The sequence below is a fragment of the Prinia subflava genome, chromosome 12 (genome assembly GCF_021018805.1).
Source record: "Prinia subflava isolate CZ2003 ecotype Zambia chromosome 12, Cam_Psub_1.2, whole genome shotgun sequence".
In the NCBI taxonomy this organism is placed as follows: Eukaryota; Metazoa; Chordata; class Aves; order Passeriformes; family Cisticolidae; genus Prinia; species Prinia subflava.
In genome coordinates, this window is record NC_086258.1 from 7,456,582 (window position 1) to 7,482,228 (window position 25,647).

At 53.2% G+C, this 25,647-nt stretch overlaps 2 protein-coding genes across 3 annotated transcripts in view; both read right to left on the minus strand.

Annotated features, from left to right (window-relative positions):
* The window catches only part of RALGDS (ral guanine nucleotide dissociation stimulator), a 57,495-nt gene extending 45,972 nt beyond the window's left edge, over positions 1-11,523 (minus strand). The window contains exon 1 of the mRNA XM_063408919.1: positions 11,310-11,523. Within this exon, the coding sequence (XP_063264989.1) occupies positions 11,310-11,327 (18 nt within the window). The 5' untranslated portion in view covers positions 11,328-11,523. The remainder of the gene's footprint in view (positions 1-11,309) is intronic.
* Positions 11,524-15,051: 3,528 nt separating this feature from the next.
* Positions 15,052-24,628, minus strand: LOC134556847 (globoside alpha-1,3-N-acetylgalactosaminyltransferase 1-like). 2 transcript variants are annotated; one of them, XM_063409226.1, is made up of 8 exons: positions 24,515-24,628; positions 24,363-24,433; positions 23,700-23,815; positions 22,805-22,867; positions 21,586-21,636; positions 21,452-21,487; positions 19,305-19,439; positions 15,053-17,650 (listed from the first exon to the last, which is right to left on the minus strand). In XM_063409226.1, exons 3-8 carry the CDS (start codon positions 23,762-23,764, stop codon positions 16,966-16,968), a joined length of 1,035 nt encoding a protein of 344 aa, XP_063265296.1. In that variant the 5' UTR covers positions 23,765-23,815; positions 24,363-24,433; positions 24,515-24,628; the 3' UTR covers positions 15,053-16,965. The 2 variants fall into 2 exon arrangements, with proteins under 2 accessions (XP_063265295.1, XP_063265296.1); XM_063409225.1 differs by having other exon boundaries at positions 15,052-17,650; positions 24,363-24,568.
* Positions 24,629-25,647: the final 1,019 nt, after the last annotated feature.

Consider the following 25,647-nt stretch of genomic DNA (forward strand, 5'->3'; position numbering starts at 1 on the left):
CCCTAAGCTGCAAACAGCCTCTGTCACCTTGCAAAAACATCATTTTGTGCACCCCACAACTGAACCTCTGCACAGTTAAATGCAAATTTCAGGGACAAACTCATGCACGGGACGATCTCAGCACCCAGCGTTGCTGCAAAGGTGTGGACATTTGGGATGCTCCACAAACCAGTGAGCAACCTCTCCCGTGATGCTGGGCATTCCTGACACCCAATGACTCACAAAGGCCCACCTAAGGAACGCTGACTCCAATGCTTGATGTCAAGCATCAAAGGCCTCCACAAAATGAAAGAAATTCCCCAGGAATGACAATGGAGGGTTTGTTTTCCAAAGGAAATTGCAACTCCGTGCCCAAACATCACAGCATCCTGCACCAGAGAGAGAAACGACACAAAACCTGCAGGTTTATTTTCACTGTGCAAGGCTGATGGAAAGGCAAAGGGGAAAGGAAGCGGCGTGACAAATAAATGGCAAATGGAAAATCCCAGCAGCTCTTCCCCTTTGACACTTCTCAGTAACAGAAAGAGGAAACCTGGTTTCAAAACCACAGAAATCCCAAACGAATGGCATTTCTTTGGAGAAACGTGGTGTTTACAGAAAGCCCGTGGGTAGACTGAGAGAGGCAGACATGGAGATGGAGCCTGGTGGGACTTCCAGGAGACCACGAGCAGGTGGGATACCTATTTCCCAGTGAAAATCAAAATCACCTTGACATCTAAGATGGATTTCAAATGGGATATACAGAAGCACTCGCAACCTGTCTTGTCCCAGACTAGTTCTGGTAATAAATCCTGTTGATTTGAACCTGCACCCTTGTTTTTAGACATTTATTTGAAGAAGCCACTGTCATTTCCTCAAAGTCACTCCTGAGAGAGGGCGCAGCCTGCGCTGCACCTCACGCCTCTGGAAAGCCTGTCTGGCATTCAGCATCCTGAATAAATTCCAATGCTCCCCAGAATAGATGCGTATGCAAAATTAATTCACAATCAAGCCCGTGCAAAGCATGAGACGGCCTTTTAATAGGTGCAGCGCAGCAATTACCAGTGTGCAGTGAAAGCCAACAAGCATTAAAGGAGGGTGGGGGAAAACCAATTAGTTTCCTTGGGATTCCTCCACGAGCTTGCCACTTGAGGGATTTCCATTTCCACGAACCCCTGGAGCCAGCGTGTCCCCGTGGGGAGGGGGACACATCCCCACGGCCTCCCCCGCCGCGGTCCCCGGGATGCAGCGGTGCCGGCCCGGTCTCCATGGAGATTGTCACCGCAGCAACGGGGACCTGCCGCCTCCCGGAGCTGCAGGGGATGCACAGGGGATGTGACCACCGCTCCCAGCTGGGAAAGGGAGCACCGGGTACCCACACCCCTCCTTTCTGCTTCCCAGACCGCTTCCCTGCACCGGCGGGGGAAAAGGGCTGCCGCAGCCTCGGCCCGTGCCCGAGGTGAGTCCCAGAGGAGCGGGAATGCCGAGCAGCCGCGGTGGGAGAGCATCGGGACGGAGCCGTGCTCGGGGCTGTCATGGCAACAGCTGATGGAGCTTCCACAGCCTCCCTCCCTGCGGAGGTGGGATCAGGATGGGAACACCCCTGCAGCAGCCCCCGGCTGGGCAGCGCTGCTCCAGGAGGGGATCCCTGCCCTTCCACCGCCTCACAGCCGTTCCAGGAGCGCTCACACAGGGGATGGGGGAGGACCCCGTGTCCCTGGGCAGATCCCCACTCCCTCCTGCCCCCCGTTCCCCCCCACTGCGGGAGGGAAGGACGAGGACAGGACCACGGAGCTCTTTGCAATCCGTGGCAGCTCCCACCACCCCTTCTTGGTTCACCCCGAGATGGTTCCCCACCAGATTAAGCCCTTTCAAGGACACACCCGTGGCGTCCCCACCCCACCCACGCCACCCCGGGGAGGCCCGGGCAGGGCTCTCCTGCCGGGAAATCCCTGGCACAGGGCCCACACCTGCTGGGTGCCCGCACTGCCGGGCTCCCTGCACTCCTGCCCCACTGCCCAGCTGGGCACACACGCCAGCCTCTGGACCTGACACTGCAGGACGATGCCATGAACTGCCACATGCCCACCGCTGTCCCCTGCAGCTCCAAACCTAAGGAAAAGGCTCACAATTCCCCCAGACACTGCCTGGCAGGGGAGCCTGCAGCACAGGCAGATTGGGGACAGGAATAAACTCCCAAATGCCAGCACATCCTATCCCCTGTGGGCCAGCTCTGGACACGGACCTTGCAGGGACCAGGTGGGCACAGCACAGGTCACAGCAAGGCTCAGCTGTGCCCACCCAGCCCTGCAGCAGCACCGGGTGCTTCCCACTGCAAATACCTCTGCTGGAGAAGAGGAAGATGCCAGGGGATGGAGAGCTGAGGGTGTTAGCAAGCCATGGCAATCCCCACTGTTACCAATCGTGATTTTTCCACAGGGATTTATTCCAGCTGCCAGCAGCCGTGTGTGGCAGGAGCAGGCTGGCAGCAAGGCCAGGGCATCTCTCTGGGCACATCTTTGCAGGCAGCCAGAGCTGCTACCCAGCCCAGCACAGCCTGGAGCATTCACCAGAGATGGGGCATCCACCAATTCACCCACTTGGCCGAGCCCCCAGTGCTGGACAGGGATGCTCCCTTCACATTTTCCAGGGCTTAGCTGGAGCTTGAACAGACCCAGAGGAGGAGGTTCCATCTCCCCAGCCCTGGAGCTTGCTCTGGCCGTGCTGTTTAACACGGCCCCAGCTCCTCACGCGTGCTTTAACCCACATTACCATGGCCAAGAGGTTATCTGCAGATCCACACCACTGCTCCTGCAGCCAGCAGAGCCCGGGCTCCAGAGATAAGAGGCACAGCTCTGGCAGCCTGCAGGTCTCCAGCCCCACACCCTGAGCCAAAGGCTCTCCCAAGCCTCCCTCTTCACGCCTGGTTTGCAGCCTCCAGGGATTAAAGACATCTCCACTACGGGCAGTCCCCTCTCTCTAACAGCCAAGGGGATGGGAAACCCTTTTTGGACAGCCAGGTTCCTGAAGCAGTTTGATTTTTCTAGAAGTTTCTCTCAGGGCTCCTGTTCAGCTGCTCCTCAGTCTCCCACTCTGACAGCAAAGGGTTCCAGTGGCTTTCTTGGCTGCAAGGGGTGCGGGGCCCTGGGACAGACAGGGAGAGCATTCCAGCCTGGAATCCCCTGGGGAGGGCAGGGACAAGGCAGGGTGGGACTGAGCAGGGACAGAGCTGAGCTGGGCTCTTAGCTCTGCTGGAGACAGCCCAGAGAGCACAGAGGCCCTTCCCTGACCTGCTGGGCTTGTCCAGCCTGGCCCCCGTGCAGTGCAGATGTGCAGCCCACCAGTGCAGGGCTGGGAGCCTGCTGCATGTTTGGGGACAGCAGTTGTGAGCTCCCTTTGCATTACACGAATTCCTGAGCCCATCCTGCCAACCTGCTGTCTCCAGATGTTTGCTGACAGCAGAGAGGAGGGCAGAGCCCCCCAGGCATGGTGGAGCAGCACCTGCTCTCAGCTTTCAGGCCAAGGAATCATTTTTTGACTGGAGAAAGGGAAAATTCCTGGGATCCATGCAGCAGCCCAGCAGCAGGCACAGGAGCTGGGGAGCATCCAGGACTTTGGGATGGCCAGGCAGCACCAAGGGGCTGCATCAGTGTCCTGACTGCCCGTGAATCCCTGCAGCTGGTGAGACACACGGCCTGCACGAGCTGATTGGGAGCAGCCTCTGCATTTCAGGGAATCACAGACTATCCCAGACTGGAAGGGACCCACAGGGATCATCAAATGAAACGCCTGATCCTGCACAGACCCCCCAACAACCCCACCCTGGGCATCCCTGAGAGCAGTGTCCAAACCCTCCTGGAGCTCTGGCAGCCTCGGGGCTGTGCCCATTCCCTGGGGAGCCTGGGCAGTGCCAGCACCTCTGAGGGAAGAACCTTTCCCTGATATCCAACCTAACCTTTCCCTGACACAGCTCCAGCCATTCCCTTGGGTGCTGTCACTGGTCACAAGAGCAGAGAGATCTGAGTTAGCCCCTGGCTGTCTCTTGTGAGGAAAGTGCAGACCTCAAAGTCTCCCCTATCTTCTTTTCTCCAGCCAAAAAGCCAAGTGACCTCAGCCACCCCTCTTACAGCCCCACTAGACCCTGCACCATTTTCTCTGGACACTTCCCAATAGCTTTCCATCCTTTTTTCCCTGATTTCCAGTTGGCCCCAGCAGCGTGGGGAGCACCAGGGAGGGGGCAGCCCGTCCTCCCTTCTGCAGCACTGCAGTCCTGGCCACACACCCGAGCAGTGGCTGTGCTGGAAATGGGATGAGGCTCATTCCCAGGGGCCCACCATTGATTTCCGTTGCCTGACGACAGGAAAGCTTTATAATCCTATTAACTAAACACCCTTTCAAGCAGCACTGGGAACAGTGCAAAGGGGACTTGTACAAGCAGTCACAGCCACCCCGAGCAGCACCCAGCCCCAGGAAACGCTGGGCAAATGCTCCAAAAGCAGGGCTGTGACTCCCACTGTGGCCAGGGAGGGGTCAGTGGTGGCCAGCACAGGGAAAATTTGGATCCCACCATGAAACACAGGCTCTGGCTGCAGGTCACTGAGCAAAGGAGACTTTGCACAGGGACATGGTGCCCACACAGGCGAATTCACAGCAGCTGGCCCCTGAAACACTGACAAATATCAGTGCACCTGGTGCTACTTAGGGGTGTTTGACAGCAAAAGATAAACAGCTCGGGCCAAAATATACAAACATGCCGTGGGAGAATGGGAATTTCCTTGCTGCTTTCGAAGGAGAAAGGATTAATTTCATCGTGTTTGTAAAATGTTTCAAGAGTGCAGCCCTCCCCTCCAGTTAGCATCGACAGCCAGAGCTGGGGGGAAAGCCACAAATCGAGCAGGCAGGGGATGTAAAATCCCAATTTCCGAGGCAGCCCCGGGTATCCAGAGACACGAGAGTGGGAGGAGCCCCCAGGCTCCGCTGAGCTCCAGGGAAGCGCTGCTGAGCCGCAGGCAGGGACAGCGATGGGAGCAGCCACGGCCGCACCTCCCTCCGAGCGCCGCATCAGGGGCAGCGCAGCAGGGATGGAGCCGGGCTGGCGCCTCACCCCGCTGGAATCCCTCGGGATCCCCCCGATCGGCAGCCGGGAATGTCCGCAGCCTGAGCAGGGGGGACACAAACGCCTCTCCAGCGGCAGAAACGCAGAAATGCCCGGGCTGTGGCAGCATTTATCAGCCATCTCCGCTTCCTCTGCCTTTAGCAATTCACACAGCGCCGCAGAGAGCCGGGGTCGCTGTTTTCCCTGACGGGTTATGGATGCAGAGGCGCAGGACGGGCTCTGTGTCAGGGGACGTGATGCCACAGCACCACCAGCAGTGCCACACACGCAGGGACAGCACGGGAGCCTGGGCATGGCCTCCTAAACAACCCCTTCCTTTTTGGGGCTTATCCCAGTGGGGCAAAACCAGCTGCCCCTCATGGGGAAGGAGAGGGTCCAATCCAACCCTGGCCACAGGCTCTGCCTCCCAACTCCCCCACCAAGGCACAGGGCTGGCACCAGCCTCGTTCTTTCGGTGGCACCGAGGACGGCACAGCCACCAGAAGAGCCTTCCTGTCACCATGGAAATGCTGAGCGGGAGGGCTTGAAGCCTGCTGGGACTTTCAACCTCTGCCAAGAAAAACAGGGCCCTTAAAACATCCACAAGCCCTGGTTTGTACCAGGGGAGGATTGCTGCTCCCTTTGGTCTGCTGGTGGTGGGGCAGAAAATGTGGGACTCCTCCCAGGGTAAAAACCTCATGGGCTGAGATAAGAACAGCTTAATTATTGAAATATAGTAATGGTAATAATAATGATGATGATGATGATGAAAAAGAAAGTACCCAGGCTGCTCCTCCAGCCTCCACACAGGCAGAGCTCAGCCCCATCCCTCAGCTGCCCTCTCCCAGTGTGCACCCACAGACACCCCCAGCTGGGCCAGCAGCGCCTTTCTGAGCCTGCACGGAGCTTTTGCACACCTCGACCACAACAACCACCGTGGGAAGCCTCCTCCATCCCCTCCCAGCAGATTCCACCAACGATTCTGCCCGCAGGGTTGCCCAAGCTCCTTGGAGAGGGGCTGAGAGCAGCCAAGTTCCTGGTAATTCAGGACCACGGCTGTGCTCCTGCTCCCTGTAATTCAGGACGTGCAGCAGTCCCCCTGAGCTGGGCGTTCCTGCCTGCCCTGGGCTTTGCCCCGCTGCCCTGGCTGCCTGTGGTTGTTGTTCACAGCGAGGGTGTCACGTCCCCGGGGAGGTGAAGAGCCGAGTTCGCGTGGGACACTGCCCAGAGGGACAGGCAGGAAACACTCGGTGGGAAATCCGCTGCGGGATGGAGCCAGCGGGGCCAAAAGGGCAGGGCCGGGCTGGAGGTTTCAAAGGGAACTCCCGAGGGGTGACCTCGACCTCCCTGCTCCTGCTGAGGGCTCGCACGGAGCCCGCCCGGCTTCCCCAGCACCGTGCAGGGTTTGTTTCCTGCCGCCAGCCCGTGTTTGTGGCAGGGCAGTGGGAAACAGAGTGGGACTGCACGGAAGAGGAAAGATGAAAAGGGACAGCGGATGTCCCAGGAAAGCCCCGAGCCAGGCTCGGCTTTCAGCACACCCAGAGCAGGCTCACACGGCCACGTCCTGAGTGCCGGGCACAGCGTCACCCCCAGGCTGTGCCTGCACACCCCCTCCAGGATGCCTGGAGGGCTTCTCCAGTGATCCCCCCTAACAGCACTGGCTGCACCACACCTCACTCATCCTCTCTCCTCCTCCCCTCCTCTCCTAGACCCTGCAGGGAAGTGTGAGGCCTGATCTGGGGTTCCTTGGCATTTCACACGTTCTGGCATCCCAGAGCTCTGCCACCACATCTAAAGCTTCTGATTTTCTCCAGGTGCCAAACAGGGCAGGACAGACTCAGGAAAGGCTTCCCCACCCTCTGTGACCCATCAGGGCACCACTGCACCCCTTCCTTCTGCCCAGCCCCTTCTCCCTGCTTCCCCTTTCTCCCGGCTTTGGAACCTCTCTCCAGGCAGGGGGGTGAAGGACATTGAATTACAGCCACACCTCTTCCAGGGAGCGTGTGAGCCTCGGCGGCTCCAAGCACAGGAGCCCTCAGGGCCGCAGCACACCCGGGCGCACCGAGGGGGCTGTAAATCCTTGCAGAGGATGAACTCCCGCTGCACTGCAGAGCCTCGAGGGAGCGGAAACTGCGATGGCCCAGCACGCCAGCACCGAGCCGCCTCTGACGTGGGCTGTTGTCTACAAACTCTGCCTTTGACCCGCGGCCAAGGCGGGGGGAGCAGAGAGCGAACATCCGCGGAGACAGCGCGCAGAGCAGCCCCGGGAGCCGAAAGGAAACCCAGGAAACCCAGGCACTGAAAAACAAAAGTCCTCGAGCAAAACAGATGCGTGAACCCCACCGCGGGCCATCCCAGCAGGAAAACCTGCCAACATCTGGAGGCTCCGCCAGAGCATCCCGCAGGGGAGGGATGGATTTTTGTTTGGGAGCACCCAAACAGCTGCCAGCAGCTGCCACGGCCACCCCTGGCCGCCAGGGCTGTGACAGCCCGGGCACAGCGCCCCGGGCACGTGGAAAACGCTCCTGATGTGACCCAGGGGCAGCGCTCGCTGCCGGCCCGGCTGGTGGAAAGGTCCCCGCTGTTTAGGGAGTGCTGGGGACAGCTGCTGGCAGCGGGGACAAGCACAGAAGGGAGCGGGGGATGAGGGATTTCTTTTTATAGGAAGGACGCGGTGATTGACGCGCCCTTGCTGAGGTCTCCCACGGGGTCGGACCTGAGCTCTCCGTGTCACTCAGCGCCAGCACGGCTCCTCCCGGGTGAGCAGTGCCCCAACACCGAGCCCTGCTTCTCAGAGCCCGGCTGGGCGCGCTGGGCTTTCGCAGGGAGCCGGACGCTGGCGCTGTCCCCGCTCCCATCCCCGCTGACCCTTCCCAGCGCCGAGGAAGAGAACCCACGGCAAGAACTCATAGGGAAAACAACAGTGCCATCTGCTGCACAGCCCCGCCGGGCTCGGGGCAGCCCTGGCCGGCCCATGCAGGGTCACACAGCCTGGCAGACCCGCAGGCAGCACCGAGCCAGCGGCATCCCGGCAGGGGAAGGCAGCCCCAGAGCTGTCCTGACTGCCAGGCACAGCTGGATGGCCTCTGGCTGGCACAGGACAGCAGGATGAGAGGCAGAGCAGAGCAGAGAACGTCCTGGAGCCCATCTAGTGACTGCAGAGTGTGAAGGACATGGAGGAGGGAACAGGCTCCTTCGGCCAAAGCAGGCAAAACCTCTTCTCTATCAACACCTGGGAGCTGAGACCCATCTTCCATCCTCTCCACAGGCAGGGAGAGGGGGGAAGAGGGACACAGCCCCTGCCACTCACCAAGACTTGGCAAGGTCCTTCACACCATCCTGAGCATCTCTTTTGGAGAGAAATCCCAGATCCTGGCGCTAGACACCGTGCACTCCCCCAACCTGTGCTGTATCACCCCGATATCCCAGGGAATCTCCAGGAGGTGGGGACACCTGGGAGAGCAGGGTCAGCCTGAGGGAGCTGTCAGCAGCTCCCCTGCCCCTCCAGGCTCAGCACCATGTGCAGTTGCCAGTTAACCAGCCGTGCCCCATGAGTGGTGGCAGCCTGGTGGCAGGTGAAGCAGTTTCCCTGCACACACTGCCTGGAAAGCGTGCTGGCATCCCCGTCAGATGGGTTGCTATAGCAATGGGAAAGGTATCAGAAGCAAAATCCATCCTGATGGACAGTGCAGATTGCTTTGATCACCACCTGAGATCAGAAGCCCCGATTGCCCTGATCAGGTCCAGCAGTCAGGCACCATTTAGGGAATGACAGAGTGAAAACACTACGAGGAGATGAAAAACACAACCCCAAAGACGCCCAGAATAACCAAAGTCCTGAAAAGCCCCTCATTTCTTCACTTCAAGAGCCATCTCTGAGCAAACTGGCTCAGAGATAACACACTGCTCTGAGCTATAGGATGTCAGATCCATCATTACAACGTCCCAGAGATTTATTCTGGAGCCTGCAGCAGTCGCTGCATCCTCTGCTCACGTCTGATCAGCCCAGGCACACAGGCTGGGGCGTGAGTGGGAGCTCCAGATGGAGTGGCTGAGCCACGCCGAGGAGGGACTTTGCATCTCCCCACCTGCTGCCTCCCAGCCCCTGCTGCCAGCTGGACCCTGGCTCGCCGTCACTTGTTGCCAACTCGCCCCCCTGCCCCTGCAGAGCAACACCAAGAGTTAACTCCGAGCCACTGGAGCTACTTCAGACGCTGGGAGCAGATGAAAGGAAAGAAAACCAAACGCAGCTCCAGCCGTGCTCGCGCTCCCTGCGTCCTGCCCCCAGCCAGCCCAAGCCTGCTCATCCACCATCTGCTCCCTTCTCCTGCCCAAACGGCCAGAAAGGGAGAGGGGGGATGAGTCTGCAGCTCTGGGAGCTTGGTTCAGGGTGGAAGCCACCTTCTGACCCAGCTCAAGAGCAGGTTTCCATTTCAAAGGCTGAAATTCACCCTTGCACATGAACCTTTGCTTTCACATGTCAGGACACCTGGAACAACACACCTGCAGCACTTAGAGATGAAAAAAAAAATATTCTCCTTGTTTGCTCAGCTTATTTACTTTGCAACACTCAGTTTTACCAGTTGTTTGTGTGGGTCTTTCCCTTAGCAACCAGGGAGAGAGAGGAACATTTACAAGGCATGAAAAATGTAGCTGTGCAGCCCTCAGAACTGGCAGGGTGCGGCTGCGGGTGCAGCTGGAAATTCCTCTTAAGGGGTGACCACAAACAACGGGACCTCAATGAATTGCACCCCTTAAAAGGCAGAGTGGCTCATCCTCTTCAGCAGGCAGAACCAGGACTTTAAACCTCTGCTCTCCACCCACACGGGTTTGGAACAAAGATCTCTATGTGCCTCAGTTTACCCATATAAAATATATCTATAAATAAATATATACAATGGGGTAAGCATAAAAGAGTGACAGGAAGTCTAAAGGTGAGACCTTAATGCAAAACATTCCACAGGATGCCACATGCATTCCCCAGCTCTGGACATCTTCTAGACAACCTTTAATTACCTGGATCTCCCAGCAAGATCAATCTTCCTACTCCATAATGACAGAAAATTCTCGTTCTTGAGCTTAGGCAGGGTCAGGACCCAAATTCCAGGATTTTGGTTGCCAATCCCTTTTTCCAAAGGGACATGCCACTATCCATAGTGTGGCACTAGGGCCTGCCTCCCACACGTGCCCCCAGGAGAGCTAATTCAGCTTTTGTTTATTGGGCTGGACCAAGGTGAACGAGGCCCAGACCAAACAGGCCCCCAGGGTGCAGGAGGCAGCTCTGGAATGCACATTTTCCAGTCCAAAAAATGGATCCCAGTCCACTTCTCCAGCACAGCATCAGCCCTTCTCTTTATTCATTCCTGGTCTCCAAGGAGCCATTGCTGCCCATTTACCTTCCCAGCACCCCCACAAGGGCAGCACAGCCCCCCCTTCCCAGGGATGGGATCGGGGGGAACATCAGAAGAGATGTCAAAAAGTCAGAGGAGCATCAGGATCAAACCCAGAGTCATGTTCTGGTGCCACCCCCAAAATTTCCAACCTTCGCTTCATCCTCCCCTACCCCAAAAGCACCAGTGGGTTTGAGAGTGCACATCTTTAGCCCACCTCGGCTCGATTTAGCTTCTTTGGCCTCATAAACACAGCAGGCAGAGACAAGGGACCTGCTGATGGCCCTTGGCCTGCGCGGTGCCAGGGGAGCTGGCCCTGGCTTGGCACAGCAGGCAGCAGCGCCAGCCTGCCGGCAGCATCGCAGCACAGCGCCTGCTGCAGCATCGCAGCGCCCTCAGACCCCGTCCCAAACTGCGTCCCTTCCCTTCCCAATCCTCCGGCTCCTCTCTTCCCAGCAGCGTTAACCATCATACAAACAGAAAGCCAAAAAAAAAAAGAAAAAAACGTTGATAAACAGACTTCCCCCGCTCCTTCGGCAAAGCCGCTGCTTCTCCTCCGCTAAAGCCCCCGCTGCAGACCCGGGGCCAGGGCTGCTGGCACGTACAGTGACCCCGGCCCCAACAGACGGCCAGGGACGGACACCTGCAGCTACAGACCCCCGGCAAGCCCCGCCAGAGCCCCGCTGCTCCCCGGCACAGCGCATCCATCAGTTATCCGCCGCGGACACGCGTGGGCCGCCCTGAGCCCCGTCCAGCGGGGGTTCTGGAGGGGCCCGAGCCCGGCAGCAGCGCAGCGAGCCGGGGCAGCTCGGGGGGACAAAGCCGGCGGTGCCCCGCGCACTCACCTGGGTGTCGATCATCATCGTGCCCCGCTCATAGCCCCAGCGCCGCGCCGAGAGCCGCTGGCCCCGCTGCGGGTGCCGGGGCTCACTCAGCGCCCCTGGGCGCTGCCCGGCGGCCGGGGGCGATGCTCGGCGCCGGCCATGGGCCCCCCGCCGCCCCCGCCGAGCCGCCAGCGCGGAGCGCCCAGCGCGGCCGGGAGAGCCGAGCGCGGGGCGGGCGCGGGGCGGCGCCGCTGCCGGGAGGGAGGGGGCGGCCCCGGCTCCGCCCGGCCCCGTTCCCCGGGGTTGGGAGCGCGTCTGCAGCGGGGGCGGCCGTGGGCACCGCTCTGGTGCCACCCGCGCCCGTGGGCGCACGCACGGGCACCGCTGCGGGGGTATCCGGGCCAGCTTTTCGGTTTTTTGGGGGTGTTTTCGCCCAGGAGTGGGTGGCGGGGGGTGGCAGGACCGTGGGGAGGCACCGTGCAGACCCCCCCGGGGAGCGGGCGCTGTGGGTGCCGAGTTTTTCGGCGGGTACGAACGGGAGAAGAGCTCGGGGCCGTGGCTGAGAGAGACCCCCGGGCTGTCCCCTCCGGGAGGAGAGGCAGGGGCAGCGAGCCAGGGCACGACACGGGCCCGCGGGCCGCTCATCTCCGCTCAGCCCCGCAGCGGAACGGGGCACGGGGGGACCCCGGGCAGCGCTGCCGGAGCGGCGGGCGCACGGTGTGAGCGCTGCGGAGGGAGACAGCGGGGTTGCCCTGGAAACAGAGCGGCTCCGGTCCCCATCGTTTGTCATCACGAGGCCGATGACATGAGCCATGACAGCGATGGCAGGAGGAGAAGGAGCCGCGAGAAGGCTGCGGCAGCCCAGGGCCGGGTGCTCCCGGCCGCGGGTCCTGGGTGCCAGCACCCCGCGCCGGCCCCAGCAGCCACCCCCGCTTTTTCCGGGGTCACAGCGGGGATGAGCGACAGGGCACAGCCCATCGCACCTGACCGTGCCGCTGCTCCGTGGCCCCGGGCCAGCTGAACCAGCAGCTCCGGCTGGGGAGCACAGCCAGGAAAGCAAAAGGTGCTGCCAGGGCTCGGGCGCTGGCACTAGATGCTGCTACAGAGCAACACCGCTCTAATTATAGTAACGGTGTCAGTGCTCAACAGTGAGAAAAACACGCACTTCAAAAGGTCTAGAACTATGTGATTTGCTGCTGGCAAAACTCGCTAAAAACCACACCAGAACGAAGCACTTTTTAAGTGTAATTTGTACTCATCTGGGCCACTTTAAATTGGCTAAAGGTTCAGGGGAGCAGGGGGAGGAGGTGGGCATACAAGCAGTAGAGATTTGTGGTTAAAATTTCCTTTCTACTCTCAAGGCTTTACACTAGTTTTACACGAAACAGCGACATTTGGTGGATGTATGTATAACCTAAATATAGCACAGGAAAAGTCACGTCAGTACAGCAACACTCGTGGAGAAAGGAGGAGTCTGGTGGGCAGGCAGACACTCAAATGTCACTCTTCAGATGTGTTTTTCTAGTGATGTTTCCCTAAATCATTTGATTGTGTGGAGCAGAACTCCAGGGTTGGGGTTTACCGTGAGTAAAGTACAACCCAACCCACTCCTGTAACTCCTCCAGTTCCTGCTATCCCCAGAGTGGTCTGTCATTGTCACTGTCACTGTCACCGTCACTCCACCTGGAGAGCAGCTGTTGCTCTGTGTGTGTCACCCCTGGAGTCCCACAGGAGATGAAGCAGAGCAGGTGGGATTCAAGTGAGAAAATAACAACCTTTGAGCTGCCCTTTGAGATTAGAGCAAACCCTCACTGAGTGACCAGACTGGGCCCTGTGCAAAAAACAGAACAAGGGACAGACCCTCCCTAAAAAGCTGGACAGGTGGGACAAAGGGCAGGGGAGTGAACCCAGCAGCTCTGGCAGGGAGCTCCCAGCCCTCCAGCTCCTTCCCACCACCATTGCTGCTTCAGCTGCATGAAGCCAGGCAGATGCACGTGGCTTTTCCACAGGCTGGTTACATGCAGGGAATGTGTAACTGAGGTTCTTAGCCCTCCTCACCCCCCTCTGCTCAAAGATCTTCTCATTTCCGTGCCCCACAGGTCTCACCCACAGAAGGTTTGGCTAAGCCAGTCCTTTGTAACTGGTGCTGTGTGGTACAAAATGACATTTCTGGTCAAAACTGTCAGGGAACATCACCTATGGGAGGGTTATGGGAAATCCAAACAGGAGTGGAAAAAGAATCATAATCTGGCTAAGTGGAAATTATTCTTGTCCTGTCAGTGGGGAGAACGAGAGGAGCACAGTCTGGCCCCACCTCAAACCATGTTCAGTGCTGGAAGTTTCTGTTTCACACCACACAGAGAAATTTGCCCTTTGGGGGTGGATGCACTGGGCAAGACAGCAGCAGGGAGAAGGAAAGAAACAGCCTGTCAGATGGGTGCTTAAATTAGAGGGACAATGAATGATGAGTCTGTTCCAGCCGAGCAGGAAGGGATGGAAGGAAAAAGGGGCCCTTGGGAAGGCAACAAGCTGCTGATCTGAGGCTGGGTTAAGGGTTGAGAGGGAAATACCTTGAGAGCACAACCCCATCCCCAGGCAGTGGGGTTGATTTACAAGTGGTGATTCAGTTTTCATGCAGCTCCCTGCACTTCTAAATCCAAATTCTTTTGGCACGAGAACAGTAAGACAACACTGGCCCCCGTGGTGAGTGGAGGGAGGCAAGAGTGACGCTGTGCTGCCTCCCCGCCGTGTGCCTCAGTTTCCCCGCTGTGCCCTGGGTGTGGGTGGGGAATGCACAGCAGAAAGCAGGCCCTGGTGAAGCTCCCACAGTGCACACAAGCCTCAGGCTGCACAATCCAGACTGGGAGAAGGAAAGCTCCCTGCTGCTGCTGCTGCTGCTGGGGGAAGGGGATTAATCAGCAGGAGATGACAACAGAAGTCCAGCCGCTCATTAATTAGAGGAGGGCAGGAGCTGATTCAGGGAGCATCTCCCACACAGCTCTGTGGGTTGTTTTTTTTTTTTTTCTGCAGACATTCTCCTGCTCCCTGGAGGCACCGGGAGTCTGTAGGTACTGCTTAAACCACAGCCCTGTGGAGCAGAACTGTGTCACACAACACAAGCCATTCCCCCGGGGAGAAGCTGCGGGCCTGCCAGAAAAATAAACATGTTTGGCACAGCACAAACCAGGCCATTATGGTGTCAATCAGAGGGCTGAGGATTCGGCCAAAAGGCAGCTCGGATGCAGAGCTCAGACCAAGCCCTTCACGATTTTTTTCAAAGCAGGTACCCCAGAAACACAGACCATCCTCCACCACCCATCATCTGTGGTGCAGAGCTTCCTTTCACTGAGGATTTATGAGTGTCTGCACAGGAATTCAATAATTAAGGTGGCAGAATGAATGTAGCCCTATGGCTGCAAACCCAGAGCAATTTCCAGCAGAGTTAAGGCAGAAGGGGAATTGGCCATTGGCACAGCTGATCTATGGATTTGTGGCTGCTACAGAACTTCATGTTTTTCTTAGAATCTGAATGCTTTTCTACGAGGTCAAACCCAGCCCAGCCACGTACTGACACCAGGAGATAAAATTATCTCACTTGTCCTGTGCAGAGCAGCCTGGATAGTTCCTTCTGGCTGGTAAAGAATCCATATGCATATATGTATAATTAGCATAATGAGAACCCATTTCAGAACGGCCTTGAGGCACTAACTCTTTAACAAATAAGAAACAGACAGTATTAATCCTGGGCTGGTTGGAAATGGATCTTTCTGGAATGGAAATATTTGGATAAGTATTTTTCCTCACCATTTTGGCTTAGATGAAGTGCCTGGTTACCCAACATACATGGCAGGGGCTTCACTTCTGGTTTAGTTATGTAAAGGGGCATCTTCCTTCTGCACCACATCACTAAGAGCAGTCTGGAGGAAATGTAATAAAGACCCTTTGCTGGATTAAGCACGAATCAGCCAACCCAGCTGCCACTGGGGCTTTGGGGCTGGAGGTATTTCAGGTGCCTTATCTATATTATGGGTCCGTGAAAGCTTTTCTAATTAGTCTTCTGGAAGATGAAATGCCTGCAATGACAGTGGCAAGTGCCATTTCCAGCCTGCTCACAGGACTGAAATGGCTCGTTAAGTCATCTGCAATCAGTGGTGGGGCCCTAAAGCTTTGAATACTTGATTCGCTGCCATACAGCAATTTTCTCATGTGAGGAGAAGCAGGAACAGTCAGCCACCTCTTCCCTATTTTCCCTCTCTCTGCCAAATAAGCTTTTTTTTTTTTGTTTTTCCCTTTTCTTTCTTTTTCCTTTTTTTTTTCCCCCCTAAACTGTTCCCTTAGAAACAGCGCGCTCACCCTTTCACCCTGCTCCTGCTCCCCGCTGGTGCTGCCGTTCCTGCAGCTCCCGTGGCCTCTCTCCTGCTTCCTTGGAGGGAGCAGGGCCTGCTGTGCTCAGCCCTTTGGTGGAGATGATGTTTACGTGTGACAGGGGAGGTGGCACTGGCGCTGCCGTGCTGTGACCTCAGCTGCCAGCCGCAGCCGTGGCTGCTCCCCCGTGCTCACCCGAGGGAGTTGTCAGGCTCTAAACGCCCTGGTCCAGCTCCTCAGCACATCCAAGGAGAGAAAATGTTAACCCCAGCCTGCTTCCAGCTCCACACTGAACCCCCCAGCTTCAGCAGAGCATTTCATTACGGAATGAAATCACCCTCGTTGCTGGAAAGGCGTCAGCTCGTGCTGTCAGCTCCAGCAGCTTCTCGCCAATTTATTTCACAGAGCTTAGAAAAATTGGAAAGGGCTGAAGCAATGGAGAGGAACACGAACATCTCAAACCCAGATTTTCTGTGTTGGAAAAGATTACACGATCCACAGAGACATGTGACCCAGGGAAAAGGTTCAGAGCACATCTGTGATTGAAATAAACCCGAAGAAGTTCAGTCTGCTCTGAGCTGTGCCAGTTCTGTCTAAACTTGGGTCTCCAAAGCACAGACTGGAATTTGGGAGATAACTGCTAGATGAGTTCACGCTGTTTGTCCTGTCAGGCCAGGGCTCTTACTGGCAATGCCTGGCACCAGCTCTCTGCTGAGAAGGTCCAAGAAATCCTGCTGCACACCAGTCGGGGATAACGTGCTCTGAGTGCAAGTTTCCTCCTGATTCTGACAAAAGGTGTTAGTTCAAATCACAATGCAGGAAAATTTATTGCCCTGCACAGTTCTCTTTTTTTAAAATGAAAAGGTCTTTACCAAAACCCAAGGTCTTCTTCTCCACAGGAATGTCAAATACCATTTTGATCTTGTTAAGTTTCCACCAGGCCTCAGGAAAACATTCAGGCAAAGGGAACTCCAGCCATGCATTGGATAACTGGCTTTTTGGATGCTTTTTTGTGTGCCACAGCCTCAAGCAGGACGTATTTACAAAGAGTGAGAATCCAGAAACCTTTTCAGTCTCACCCACACTTTGACTGCTGCTTCTGAAATGCATTTAGGCTCTGCTCTCCAGAGGAAATATCCACACATTCCTTTCCCAGTCTGGAATTTTGTTCCTACCAGGGACAAAAATTAATGGTGGGGCACATTCCTTTCCCAGTCTGGAATTTTGTTCCTACCAGGGACAAAAATTCACAGTGGGGCACATTCTGCAGGAGCAAATTTTGGTGGGTTTGGTTGCGTGGAGGATCAGGTGGTCAATCTCGGACCTCTTTGTAGTTCTTATCCACCGTGGAAAAACGTATGAGGCGGATTTCGGGGGGCTTTGGCTTCCTGTCATCCCATATATACTCCGGGGACAGCAGCTTGGAGGGTTTGTGGTTCAAGAAGTGCCTGTTGAGGTGACTCTCCTCCTGCCAGGCTGCCATGATCCCGTTGGCTTTGTCTGCCAGGATGGTCATGTGGCACGTCCTGGTGAACTCGTAGACTTTCTCCACCGAGCCTCCAAACACGGCTCCTCCGTAGTAGAAATCCCCTTCCCCCTGGGGGATGAAGGCAGCTGAGGAGCTCCTCCTCTCGTAAGGGAACTGCTCCCGTGGGACATTGAAGTAGCCGGGGTGGATGGCTGCCACCGTGTCCCCCAGGGTCTCGGGGCCCCAGGGGCCGTGGAACACCATGTCGATGTCCAGGCAGAAGAGGTACTGCACCTGGCGGTGGCTCACCTCGGCCACGTGCCGGCTGATGGCCTCCATCCTGCGCATGGAGATCTCCTGCCAGCTGGAGAATTTCTGGATGGGGACGGTGACCAGCGTGCGGCCGGGGCGCAGCGGGGCGCGGGGCACGGCGCTGGGGGTGTCTGTGAAGATGTAATAATTCACCCGGTAACCTCTCAGGAAATGCTGCTCTGCCGAGGCCAGGAAGCGCCGCACGAACCGCGTGTACCTGCAAACACCGTGGGCTGTGAGACAGATTCTGAAGCTTTGAGAAAAGCTGAGGTTACAGTTAGCAATAGATGTTGCTGATTTAGCTGAAATGAATAGATGAGCTTTGCTGGAATCAGTTAAAAGTTAGAGGATGGTTAAAAGAAACTGGATTTAAGATCAGCTACCGCGGATTTAATAACTCATTGGTTGTCAAACAGAGAAACCAATCAATACAACACCAGACCTCCTGTTTCCAGAAACCACTGAAATAGTCCTGGAAAACAGGAAACAGGGAGTTCTACCATCCATCAATCACATCTGCATTGAAAAGGTTGAAAGTTTAGAATGAGGAAGACTCGTTTTACTTCCTCCTTTTGGTGACCACTCCTCACAAAAGGACCCCCGACCCATTTCAGGGAACAATCTACGCATGCCCAACAACCTTTGTGTCAATTAGCACAGAGTGGAGAAGAGGAAGTGACAGGAGTATGAATATGCATTTGTATTTCGTGTATTCAACATTTTTGTAAATAAAAGGCTTTGTAATGACCTGTGATCTTTGCAGTGCGCATTAGGGAGTGATCGCACACAATAACCATACACTTTCTGACTTTAACTGTTAGAGAGTTGAATATTGATATTAGATCAATATTCATATTTTAATAAATCAGGCAGCACAGCGGGGATGGTGAGGGCCTTCCCTGCACAGGGACTGTTTGCAAGGGTGTGGGGTAGAGCCAAAGGGGAACGGCCTTCAGCTGAAGGAGGGCAGGGGTGGGTCAGATATGAGGAAGGGAATCTCCCCTGCCATGGTTTGCCCAGAGATATTTTTGGGCCTGAGAGATTTTAGCCTGCTGGTAGCTGCTAACTCATTTACCAAGGGAAAATTTTCTTAGGAAACCTTCTTCCCAAAGCAGTCTTGGCAAAACAACTATCCTTTCCCCCAAAAAAAATCTTTCTCCAGGTGGTGTTCTGCCTTTCTGGTTCTCAGAGAAAAACATTTTGGCTGTTTCTCTAGCTTAAACAATGGGATTGGGGAGGTGTAAATGTTCACCAATTAAGTCTGTATCGGAACACCTTATAAAATTAGACAATTAAAGCCTTTTTATGCCTTTTGCCTTCTGAAATATTTCGGGTCTCTTGTCTTTTGTTCGTGTCCTGCAGCGACACAGAGCAGCTGTGGCTGCCCCATCCCTGGAGCTGTCCAAGGACAGGTTGATGCAGCCTGGCCCAGTGGGAGGTGTCCCTGCTCATGGAAGGAGAGGAATTTTAAGGTCCCTTCCAACCCAACCCATTCAGGGATTCCGAGGGGATGCGTGGTGGATTATGAAGGGCACATTAGTGAATGCAAGGCAAGGAGTGAGGAGAGCTCACTGATCATCTCTGCTAAAATCCACACACCACACGTGCAGCAGGTGTAGTGGAGGATGAGGAATAAGTGGATTATCCCCATTTTGACCAGCTCTGATTCCCAAGCCACCTGCTAATTCTAAAAATATACTGCCCAAACCTCAGGTGTTGTCATCCCGTGGGCTTGTGTGATTCCAGACACACTACAAGGGCACAAACCCCCCTATAAATTGGGAAAAAATCCAGGAAAAGGGAAGCCAAAATCATTTCCCCAGAGGAAGGGCATCACCCCAAGACCTGTGTCCACTGAGTGCTCCCCTTACTTTCCAAGAGCAAAGGCTGTCACCCCTATGGTGAGGTTCAGGGGTCTGTAGGCACTGTCCAGGATCTCAGGATCAAAGGTCCCTTCCCAGACGATGGGGGCCAGCCAAGGTGTGACTGTCAGCACATCCTGGCGCCTGAAGGGGACAAAAACCAGAAATGTTAATGAAATGTAACTGCTCCTGTTGGTTTCCAGGCCAGTAAATGGGGAAGAAGCACGAAAAAAGCAGCTGGAAGAGTGAGGGAATCAGCATTAATTCGCCATGGAGGGTATTAGCCTCAGATATTTTCTCCCTGCACTCTCATTAGAGGTTACAGAGCATGGATATTTCAATTCCTGGGCTGAAATTAAGCACTTTAACACATCAGCAAAAACCTGAGGATCTGCTAAAATCTCATTTAAGGACTTTTCTGCTGAGGAGAGTTTAATGACCACTGAACTCTCAGAATGGGAATCTGTGCCTATTTGCTATCAGCCTGATCCAGATTAAAACACAAGTAATAATAATATGAAAATTACTATAAAAATATACCCCATTGCTGTGTTATTAGAACACAGCTTGCAACATGACAGCTTATTTTCCCAGTATTTATATATAGCTCCAACATATTCAGATATCATTTAAAATGCTGTATGGGAGCCAGCATTCAAAAATGTAACAAAGTTAGGAAAAAATCCTTAATCTCCTATGAGGGAAGTGGAAATACTGAAAATAAATGCAGCAGAGTCTGATTCTGCCCCATTACAGCTCTGCAATGCTGTTTCAATTTGCTGCTTTGTTTTCAGTGTTTCATTCTTACCTTTTTGATTTTAAAAGATGTCATTTATGGTGGAATTCACCCCAGCCTGCTCACGTTTGCTCCAGAGCAGGGGCTGGAGCCCTGTGCTAATGGAATTTGTCACACACAGCATGTGGCCACACCTGGGGGCTGCCAGGCTCCCACCTGACACAGTTCCAAGGCAAAACAGCACCAGAACCAAACTGGGGGAGCTGTGGGGAGCCCTGGAGCTTCAGGCAGCAGATCCAGTCAGATCCTCCAGCCCAAATCTAATGCTTTCAGTCTGAGAGGATACAAGAATTGCAGTTTGACTCCTTCCTCCAGCAACACATGTGATTGAAAGATTAAATTAGATTAAATTATACAGGAAGAATTTGGGTTGGGGAAAATGTACTAACTGATCTGGTTTTGGGTTGATTATCTTTGCTTTTTTTTGGAGAGAGAAGGAAACATGCATGTTCACTTCTCTAAGCTTTTTAAATTTCATTTTAAAGGGCTGCCCTGGGTTTCCCAATGAGTCATGGTCATCCTCTCAGTGCCAGTGAACTCCTTGCAGATGACACAGAGCACGAAAAGCTTCAAGATTCTCCCCTCCTTTAGCCCAGTATATACCAGCTGATTTAGCCCAGAAATTTATTCCAATATGGAAGAGATACTCAGACTGAGCACATCCTGAATACGTGGGGGAAATAATACATATATATGTGTGTGTGTGTACCTACAGGGTGTGTTTGTTAACATGCAAAAGAATGTGGTTGTTGAAGGTGAACTGCTCCAGATAAAAGTCAGCACACAGGAGCAGGGCCAGAGGAGGCTGGGACAACCTGAGCAGCACAGAGGGGTTGTCCAAGCCACTTTTTACTGCCACTGCTGTCCCAAATCTTCCTTAAACTCCCTGCTTTGGCTGTGTCTCAGAGATTGGTCTGTGTTTGCTGAAACCACTACTGAAGATCACACAGCACCTGATTTTTTTTGCCCTGAAATGGGTTCAAAGCTCTTCCACAGCTCCAGAAGGTATTACAGATATTGCAGATATTGTAGATATTGCAGATATTGTAGATATTGCAGATATTACAGATATTACAGATATTACAGGTATTACAGATCTCCCATCTCAAAAAGATTCCTGGCCACGACAGTGTGTGTGTGTGCTAATGTAATAACCGGAAATTAACAGTAAATGTGTTAATAAGTGTACAGTAACCAAACCCAACCTCGGAGCAGCACAGGCAGCTGCTGACACACCCCTGTGGTTGGATTTTCATGGAACAAGGTCCTGCTCAGTGTGCCCCAGGACTCTGCAACTGTGAGTGCTGCAAAGTGCCCAAACCAAACTCAGCAGAAACAAAGTTCAAACAAAGAAACTTACTTTGGCGCCAGCACTCTTGGCTGCTGATAAAATAATCTGTAAAAAGGAAGAAATATCCATTGAATAATACATGAATATGCCTGGAAGAGAGGAACAGCAGTTTAAAGGTCAGGAGATAAAAAGCCAGTACTTACTGGGGGAAGAGCTGGATTAGCTTCTCTTCTGTATATTGGAGTTTCATGGAGCTGCATGATGGGGTGGGAAAGAAAGGGATTGTTATGCTTTTCTTAAAATATCAACCAAGTTTGGTTTCAGGACCTGCTGCTGCACTGACAGCTCCAGATCCAGCTCCAGATGCTGTGGACACTGCCCTGCCTGGCCCAGGTCAGGCATCACCTGCAGGGCTGCCAGGCAAGGGGCAGCTTTGGGACAGAACACAACAGGGACAGAGGGATGCTGGCAGCAATCCCAGTCTGGGGGAAAATCAGGGTTTAGAGGTCAAAATCCACGTGGGACTGTCAGCAGTGGTGATGTTTGTGCTCCACACCCTGCAAAACTGTTCCTGGTCACCCGGAGGGCTGAACTACCTGAAATAATCACATTTCCTACAGCATTCAGAGGAATAAGCACCTGACCAGACACAATGGTTTGGAATGGGCTGGAATAATCAGAAATACCTCCATGAAACATTTTTTTCCCATTTGCATGGTTTGGTTTTGTTTTTACCAGAGCAGTAGGTCATGGGGAAAGCCATGGCTTGTCATGTCCCAGCTCTGGGGCAGTGTGGCAGTGAGGAGGTCACTGGGGCCGTGTCCCTGGCCCCTGCACACTGCAAATTCTCTCCTGTGCAGCTCTGGGGGAGCTCCTGGCACCCAGGCTGGGGCAGGTAGAGGAGTTTGCAGCGTGCAAGGCAGCCCAGAAGCAGCTCCCCTGGGTTTGTCCAGGTCCAGAGCTCGAGTGCTGCCACAAATACACCCATGGAGTGAGGGGAGAGCACAGATCACAGAGGAACAGGAGCCTGATGAGAACTGGGGGTGATTCCTGACAGTGCCAGAGCTCCTCCTGTGCCTGTTCAGGTCACCTGTCTGGCTGAGGTGTCTGTGGATACTCAAAGCACAGTTGTGCCTGTCCAGGGGTGTGATTTCACCCCCATAAGGAAGCTGCATTAACTTTTTAGTCCCTGTGACCCACAGCAAACAAAGCCTCCCTCACCTGTCCTGCAGGGCAGGCAGGCCCAAACAGCATTGTTAGCTTTTTAAGAGAGTGACTAATTACAGATTTTAAGAGAGTGACTAATTACAGCTTCATAAATAAAGAACAAGTGACTTGTTAATCCCTGATTGTGCTGTCAGTGAAGAGCGGGACTGTAGCAATGATCTGTGTTACTCATTAGACACAAAACAAAATACTTACAAGATTTCAGGGCAAGGAAGGTAGTAGGGCAGGTAGTGCACTTTTCCCCTCCCAGCTATAGCCCTGTGAGAGCAAGGAAATGTTTTAATGTTTAGGAGATACTTTAGAATTATTTTATTTAGAATTTATTTAGAATGTTTAATGTTTTAGGAGATATTGAAGGAAACCTTCCTAGGATTTTGCAAGGTCACCTAAGGACCTGGCAAAGATTCTGAGAGGTAACTCTGGCTAACTCCATTTCTACTTTATTAATTAGAGTAGGATCTGCTGTGTTCACATTTCAACACAATGTCCTGCTGCTGAGGCAAGATGCAGATACCCACAAGGTGAAAGTACAGAAAACTGCAACATCATTTATATGGGATAACTGATAATCATTTAATAATTAATATTTTAATATTTAACAGAAATGCCTTATCTCAGATTCCCTTCCAACAACGTTTGAGTTTGCTCCACAGAATCCATAAGTCATTCTCAGTCATCAAAATATTCAGTTAGAAAATTCTCAGAGTTTGAAAGCAGCAATGTCTGATGGTTACAAAGCTGTCCCTGCTGACACTGGAGTGAGTTGGGACTGTTTGAAGAGACAGATAATCACCTCTGCCAAGGCCTGAGCTGAAATGTAACTGGAATATTCTATACTGAAGCATTTTGTGAGTCACTACACTGTTAGCAGCCTGATTTGGACTCAGTTGCTCTTTCTTCCTCTTTCCCTTAAGGCCTTCTCCCTCTACCAGTGCTCCTTTACCTATTACACAAATTGCTGTTCCTCCTTACAGCTCGACCAGGGGCTTCCCATAAAATGCACAGCCTTTATTTTTCTGTTCTGTGAATTTTACCACAGGGTCTACACAGGGTGTTTTAGGTAAGACCAAGCTGGCCAGCAAACGCTTACCAGACAACTGCAGCAACAGCACCCAGGCAGAGAAAAGATCCCACCAGCACTTTCCTGGAAATCATCTCTTCTTCTGGAGGAGGAGGAAGAGTGGCTTCTGAATTCCAGCAGCTCTCCTGCAAAGAGCAAACATAAAGGAAGGAGGGCTGTAAGTACCTCACTCTAACAATTGATCGTTTCCTCAGAGGAGGATGATGCTTCTTGGTAGTTTCTCTTTCAGTTTTTCTGAGTGATAAACACGGAGCTCTTCAGACCGTAAGAGCCAGGGCACTGATGAAATGTTCTGAGCAAGTTCTCCATTTCAGGGAGCTTTAACCCCAGCTCCAGTGCATGGGGAGCCTTTCTGATTTGCTTCCACTTTCTGTAGATTCCATTTTTTTATCTCAAGCACACACCCCTTGCAATTGAATCAAATCACGCACCCCAGTGCTATCAGAGAGCTAACACAGTTATCACCTGAGCTGATAAAACTCCACCTTCCCAGTCCAGTAACCACCAGAGGCACTCCCTGCAAAGATGCCTGTAGGAAAGGTAACCTGAGGTGTGAGACCAGCAAAGAAATATTTCACAATCCTACCGCATGCTGGATAAAGATTAAGCCAAAGAAATCATTTCCTCTACAACAGCCACGAAAATCAACTTTCCTGAGTGCAGCAGTCTTACCTTAAAAGCCCAAATCAATCTCTTTTTCTGCTCACAGGAAGCAAAGGTGCCCACAGTGTGAACTTTGGTCCCTGTGACGAACACAAAATGCATTTGCATGGGGCCTCCAAAGGCGTTACAGGCACATTAATTGTTATTCCTTTCGTTATTACCTTCAGTGAGGACAGAAGCTGGGAGCTGTGGATAAGGTTTGTGTGTTTTCTTTTCACTGTGGTTATTTCAGGACCCAACCCTCGCTTTCCTGCTGTCTCATGACCCAACCCTCCACACCAAGTGCTCCTCCAGGCTGGCCTCAGGGAGCAGAATCATTTCCAGTTAGAGCTTTCTACTTCCTATTATGTGATTGGAGCCTGCAGAGGAAAAACAAACAAACAAAATAAACAAACAAAAAACCACAGAGAGAAAGAGGCTCTTTATCAATGATTTATAAGGATGGTAGCATTTATACTGATGGGAGGAATTGGTACATGCTGCTTCTTGGAGGGTGCTGAAGTAATCCCAGAGATCATTACTGGCCTTTTTTAAAGCATAGGACAATGCCAATGGATCTGAACAGGCAGGAGTGATTTTCCTGCTTTAATTTATTTGGCTGGAAAAAGACAAGAGGCAAAAAGTTCTTTAATTTGCTTTACTGTGTCACACAGAAATCCTCTCTGATGCTTCTCCCTCACTTTCCTTTGAGGCAATCTAATTAGTTTTCACCAGCTAAAATCCTACTTAAAAAATAATGACTAATTATATATACACACACACACACATATATATATATGTGTATGTGTGTGCAGCTATATAAATATATATATCTTAAGGCCTTCCACCAATTAAAGCCTTCATGGATTCATGCTCAGCAGTTCTGGATTCATGCCTAAAAATGCTGCAGATCCACAAACACAGAAAGAAGTAAAAACAGCCTTCCCCCTCTAGCAGTTATTCCGTGTTTTGACCAGTTTTATCTCATTCCTGTGCTAGTTGTGTCATGAGAGCTGCTATGCTGACACCAGGATTTGTCAGTGCCACGTTCCTTACCTTGTGCTTGATGCTTCCAGAACATGCAAAGCAGATAAATGTGCAGAGGGGGGTTTAAACAGTTGTTTTTCAGCCATTCTTTGAGAGATGGCTGCACACAGAGCAGGCAGGAAAGCCCTTCTCATCAGCAGGCTTCCAAATTTCCAACCAGGATCTCCCTGCAGTTCAGGTCTGGGCAGTCTCCCTTTCCAGAACTGAAGGCTCTGATGTTTCCTTTCCTCTTCTCTTCTGTGACCTCCTTCAATCTTTCAATGTAATT